At 42.7% G+C, this 6,423-nt stretch overlaps 1 protein-coding gene across 1 annotated transcript; it reads left to right on the top strand.

The window, feature by feature from the left end:
• The first annotated feature begins 878 nt into the window (after window positions 1-878).
• LOC147077655 (uncharacterized) lies at window positions 879-6,164 on the top strand. Its single transcript, XM_085940062.1, has 2 exons — window positions 879-2,262; window positions 6,109-6,164. Exons 1-2 carry the CDS (start codon window positions 879-881, stop codon window positions 6,162-6,164), a joined length of 1,440 nt encoding a protein of 479 aa, XP_085796188.1.
• Window positions 6,165-6,423: the final 259 nt, after the last annotated feature.

Raw genomic sequence — 6,423 nt, 5'->3', positions numbered from 1 at the left:
TTCAACTTTTTTGGGGACATTTTCGGAATGGAACGAAATGGTAACGGAGTGTAATTTGTAAAGCTTAAGTTACATGTTACCATAAAAACAAATTTTTGTTTTATGAAATTTATTTGAATTTTTTGATAGACAGATAAATATTCAACGTGCGTCAAAATAACAAAACAAATCAAACTTAATCACTAAAATAGACATATTTTATAATAAATTTCACAATACTTGTAAAATAAGGTAGGTAATAATTTTGACACACTATACATTACCAAGGGGCCAAAGGTTGGTATGACTTCAGTGGGGTATGCCTTGATGCCAGATCAGGTGTGCTTCCATTTGAAATGCTGAGTATGTCGACTATCCATGATAGCTCTGCCAACAAATCCTACCTCTAACCTCTCCGTGGGGGTCCCTAGGCAATGCAGCATGCTGTAGCAGATAGAGGAGGGTGCAAGGCGAATCACCAGCGCCTAAAAACTGGTACATTCTGGCTACGGGAAGGAAAACCCCTACAGAAAACCAGGGCATGTTCACGGGCCCTAAGGTGGCAGCCCCACCAGTGAACTCGGGTGCTGTGGGATGATCACCTGCACACCCTAAAACAACAGATTAATCCAAGCACAGGGAAGCCTCGGACCCCCGTTTCCATCTTGACGACCTCGCCTGAATTCGGTAAACGATTTTATTTTGGAACCTACAATATCCGTACTCTAAATGTCCCTGGAAAGGCCGAGCATCTAACAGAAATACTTTCTCAATACAAGTTAGATGTTCTCGGGATCAGTGAGTGTCGACTCACTGGCATTGGCGAGAAGTTTATTCGTGGGTTTCGTCTATTGTACTCCGGACACGCCACATTGCGACGTAGTGGAGTCGGATTGCTGATGTCCAAGGAAGCTTGCAAGTGCCTCACCAGCTGGGAACCTATCTCCGAACGTCTACTCCGCGCTACTTTCAAGACCAAGTCGGGCTCCATCACTTTTCTGCAGTGCTATGCTCCCACAGAGGCTGCTAGCGATGCAGATAAGGATACATTCTACGAAAGTTTGGCGGAAGCCGCTGGAAATATCCCCAGCTGTGATCATGCAGTTATCCTTGGTGATCTTAATGCCAAAGTAGGATCTGACCCCTCGCGTGGACCCTTTGTGCTGGGAAAACATGGCCTTGGCCAAATGAACGATAATGGTTCCCGTCTGGTAGATTTTGCCTCAATGAATGGTCTTGTGATTGGTGGTAGTCTTTTCCCTCATAAGACCATCCACAAATATACATGGACATCGCCAGACGGTAATACAAGAAACCAGATCGACCACATTTTGGTCAAAGCGAAATACCGGCATGAACTGCTAGACGTGCGGACATATAGAGGTGCAGACATCCACAGTGACCACGAACTCTTGGTCGGGAAATCCCGTATAGACCTCAAACGAGTCCCAAAACCCAAAAGGACGGTCAGACTCGATGTGGAAAAACTGAAAAGTACCCGTGTGCGTGCAACCTATGAGCTGGAGCTGCAGAAGCGCTTATATGATGCTAGAACTCTCACGTCTTCCATCGACTCGGATCCCTTGGAAGGAAAATGGATATTATTCCGGGATGCTATAATGAGCTCCGCAACTACTGCATTAGGAGAGCGGCATACGCACAGGCCGGACTGGATGTCACCCCATACATGGGAGATGATTGAGAAGAGGAAGCTCCTGAAAGAATTGCGAGACAATGGTACATACGACCCACAGCGCAGCGCGGAATACCAGACAATGGACCGCGTGGTAAAGCGTTCTGCCCGCCGCGATAAGCGCCGACGCCTGGATGACCTCATTCGGGATGCGGAATCTGCTGCCTGCAAGAATAATCCAAGTGCTCTCTTCCGCATCACCAGAGCAATTTGCGGTAAAAAACGTCCAGTGGTCACTGCATTACGCAACTCTGACGGAGTGACAGTCACCGAACCTGCAAAGGTCCAGGAGCTATGGCGCCAACATTTCAGTGATGTCCTGAATCGCCCACCTCCATTGCATCCCTTCGATATTCCGTCGGAGATCACCGCCCTCAGAATCACTACTGCATCGGGATTCTGCGAAGATCCTCCGACAACTGCTGAAGTTAAAGAGGCTGTCAAAAGATTGAAGCGCAGGAAAGCTCCTGGAGATGATGGCATCCATGCAGAATTTCTGCTCTGCGGACTGAGCGCTGTATTGCCGTCCTTGTGTGACCTTCTGCACGAGGTGTGGGAAAGGGAGCAGTGCCCTAAAGCCTGGAGGGATGGTACCGTTGTTACTCTGCACAAAAAGGGTAACCCACAAGACTGTAATAATTACAGAGGAATCACTCTCCTCAGCGTTCCCGGGAAGGTGTTGGCGCAGATTCTCCTGTACAGGATTAGAAGTCCCATGCTGGACGTTTTGCGTGCGCAGCAGAGTGGATTTGTCCCGGGGAAGTCCTGCTCAGAGCATATTTCAACTCTCCGAAGCCTTCTGCAACAGTACCAAGAGATGAATATACCTGTCGCCTGCTGCTTCGTGGACTATGAAAAGGCATTTGACAGTCCTCATCGTGAATCTCTGTGGCAAATTCTGCTAGGATATGGTGTCCCACGGAAACTGGTCGCCGTGATAAGTGCTCTCTACACCAATACAGAGTGTCGCGTGAGAGCAGCCGGAACATCCTCTGACCTCTTTGAAATCACGTCAGGAGTCAAGCAAGGATGTGTACTTGCGCCCTTTCTTTTTATCATCATGATGGATTTCATAATGCGTAAGACGGTTTGCCCCGACAGTGGGATACGCCTACATCATGATGACACAAGCGATCTATGCGAAGAAAGACTGTGCGACTTGGAGTATGCAGACGACGCAGTCGTGTTTGACTCGACGATCGAGAGGTTGGAGGTGACCGTGAACAGGCTAGCCGCGAACTCGATGCGTGTGGGTCTTCATCTGAATGCCGCTAAGACCAAATCCATGTGCAGTGCTGCTTGCATCGACGCCGACACTCCTCTGCGGGTTTCTGGTCTGCCCGTCGAGCTGGTGTCCAGATTCAAGTACTTGGGTGCCACGGTTGCCGATGATGGTGGTATTTCTAGTGAGCTTGGAATCCGCATGGGTGTGGCGGGCTCTGCGTTCAACCAACTTGGAGTCGCATGGAGGTCAAGGCTGTATTCTGTGAGGACCAAATGTCGTTTGTTTAACGCGTGCGTGCTACCTGTGCTCCTGTATGGCTGTGAGACATGGCATCTTACTAAGCTTCAAGAGTCTCGGCTTTTGAGCTTTGAGAATCGATGTCTCCGCAGAATCTTAGGGGTACATTGGTACGACCGCGTTACAAATATCCGAGTTCGTGAGCAGACACAACAGCCTTCGGTGATTGAAGTTATCACGAAGAGACGATTCACGTGGCTGGGACATGTATTCCGGATGCCGCCAAATAGTGCAGCACTTCGTACCCTTGTGGCACAGCCTCAAGGGTTCCGTCGCCGTGGCCGGCCCTCCCTCACCCTGCAGCGATGCTACAAAAGCGACCTACGTGCTGCAGGTCTGACATGGCGGGAGGCACAGGAGTTAGCGATGGACCGAGGGAAGTGGCGCCAACTTGTGCTTGCCCTATGCCCCAATGTTGGGACGTGACAGGGTGAAAGAAGAAGAAGAAGAAGAATACATTACCATAACTTTATTTGGCATTTATATTATTTGTAACTCAGATAAAAAATATTTTTAAGCAAATTAACAATATATGAAAAAAAAAATCAGCAAGGGATTCAGACGCGAGTTCCTAGCGCGGCACGGAGTATATAACTTTTACGAAAATAATTATAGTCAAACTCGGTTATTACGATCTCTGACATAGCGAGATCTCGGATGTAATAACGAAACATTTGTTGACAATTGGTTTATGATTTTCGCCATACATTTAATTCTTTCACTGTTATAACGAGCAACTTATCGGATATACCGAGCTAAAATACTGTTAATGTGTCGACCGTTTTAAAACATTTCGACCCTAAGCAATAAAATCCGATTCGACAGGATGCCGCCGGGGTCGGATTACGTTTATGACACTAGTAAAGTGTCTAAGTACCTACCTTATTGGTGTTTCACCGACAATAATAAAAAAGTATCCACGCATATGGTTGAAAAATCCAAGGTTTGTGAAGTCCGTAGGTACCTACCAGCGTTAATTACAATAAACAACTTCTTTTGTAGTTTATGAATGCCATGCTCGTTTCGGGGATTTTTACGATGGTTTCCAAATTTTTTATTTTCGGCTTTTTGTGTAATGTGACATGCTCATTTAAAAATACCTATTCTCTGATATAACGAGTAACGCTTATAACAAGCAAATTCAGTCGGTCCCATCTTCCTCGTAATAACCAAGTTCGACTTTATGTTGTCTTGAAATTTAATTGTATTCATCAACATAAAATGTAGCTATACAGGTTGATTGTAATCAAGACGTACTTTTCTGACATTTCGTGAATACCTACAGTTCTAGGTATTAAATCTAATCGAGTACACATTTCTGTTAAACGTGACAAAAAAATACTTTTTCATACATTTTTATAAATTTCTATGCCTAAAATGTATGGAGAAGTTTTAAAATTTTGGTGGCGTATAACAGAAAGAGTATGACAGAGCCAGTGCCTGTCTCGCAATTATTTCAGTCTGGTGTTTTTTCTTTTCCTTCTGTTGTTTTTTTTTATCTCCATACTTTTATGTGCGCTATTTTTGCGTATTCAGACATATCACATACTTTTTTAATCTTTATTATATTATTATATTATAGTCAGGTTATTTTTTATATTTTTTAATGAAAATATTTTTGTTTTTCATACGAACAGACAAAATAATTTTTTTTATAATCTATGAAGAACTAAACACACACTGTAAACCCAACTTTATGCATGCCATTTCGTTACTTTTACATTCCACATATACGTTACCACCAATATAGTTTCGGAGTGGAAGTAACGGATTCTGTTTCAGAAGTGTTTGAAGCCAAAATTTAGCTTAGTTTTATTGTTAAACCTGCGATATGTTTTATTATATCTGTAGTATGAAAGATAAGCTCCATATGTGTAGTATGTGAAATAGAAATATGTGTTTTCTTACCTTATAAATCGTGGTAACAGTAGTGGAACTTCTTAAATGACCAACCCAGAAAGCAACCTGTTCCGATAGCGATACCGACACACACCAACAATTTAAAGTGTACATGGCGATCAGTGTTATACAAAAATGTTGCTACATTAAAAAAAAACATATTTATAGTGAAAATTTTTCGCCTTCATGCTAAAATCGTGGTAACGGAATGTGGAGTTCCACTTTTTCAAATATCCTGGGACACACTTTAAACGTGATTTTTTTTCAATATTGGTACAAATTTACGAAAAAACTATATATTTTCCAAAAATATATAATGTAAGCTGTTGAAAACACTACGAATTTAATTTTACACACTCAAAATTAATGACGAAATCAGACTTTGTTTATTTGAATTTATGGGTGGGACATGGTAAAAACGCACTACCTTTCGATCTAAATAATCAATTAAAAATATATACAGGTCAGATAGTTGTATTTAACTGATTGAATAGAGTAAATTAATAAATTTGCATGTTAAAAGTACATAACTTTCCAACATTTTATAATATAATAACTATGAAAAAATCAATCAAAGTCATGGGACATGCCAAAAACGCAATGTACAAACTTTGGCGAAAATGCCCAAATATTGTACATAAATAAAATGATAATTATTGTTGAAATTCATACAAATTTTCGCTTCTACAAAGCAATGATGATTGATGGTTATTCAATTCGGTTAAAAATCTATTCTTGATCATTTTTTTTAGTCTTAAACCCGTTTCACACGGGACACCTGTGTGGCACCACCGGCGTGGCGAGATTCCGCATTTACACATAACTGAATCGGCGCTTTCAGACGGGGCACACGAGTGTCGCGTTAATTGATATGTAAATGCGGAATCTCACCACGCTGGTGGATTGCCACAGATGTCCCATGTGAAACGGGTCTAAGGTGTTTAAATAAAAAATATTTGACTTGAAATATTATAGGTACCGACCTGTGTTAATTCGCAAATGTTGATGTTTTCAGGAGTGGGAGCTGTGAGATATGTAGCCATGGCCATGGAATGCATGATGGCAATTTGACGGAGCGTCGGGGAGTCGCTGGCCGCCAGGATTTTCATCACAGTCTTCAGCTCTCTTTGATGGTCAGTCATCCCGGAAAACACTTCGGAGTCCCAGGTATTCGTTACAACCGATCTGGATGAACAAATCAACAGTATAAGCACCAACTTCTTAAACTTCTCACAACATAGACACTATTATAACCAAATTGTGTTTTGGCGTAGTCCTCACCGACAGGCGCGCACGTAGAAAAATGATACTTTTAATTTTTGAAGGCGGC

Source organism: Rhyacophila brunnea, unplaced genomic scaffold, assembly GCF_057557595.1.
Source record: "Rhyacophila brunnea isolate RB1 unplaced genomic scaffold, BYU_Rbru_1.0 scaffold_12, whole genome shotgun sequence".
NCBI classification, from domain to species: Eukaryota; Metazoa; Arthropoda; class Insecta; order Trichoptera; family Rhyacophilidae; genus Rhyacophila; species Rhyacophila brunnea.
The sequence above is the reverse complement of the archived record's forward strand: the minus strand, read 5'-3'. Positions and strand labels throughout refer to the sequence as shown.

What these genes read in the sequence shown, in the direction of transcription:
- LOC147077655 (XM_085940062.1), top strand. Translation starts at nt 879, where the DNA reads ATGTCCAAGGAAGCTTGCAAGTGCCTCACCAGCTGGGAACCTATCTCC. An exon ending in CCCTAAAGCCTGGAGGGATG is followed by an intron (nt 2,263 to 6,108) that starts GTACCGTTGTTA and finishes TGATGTTTTCAG; the next exon opens with GAGTGGGAGCTGTGAGATAT.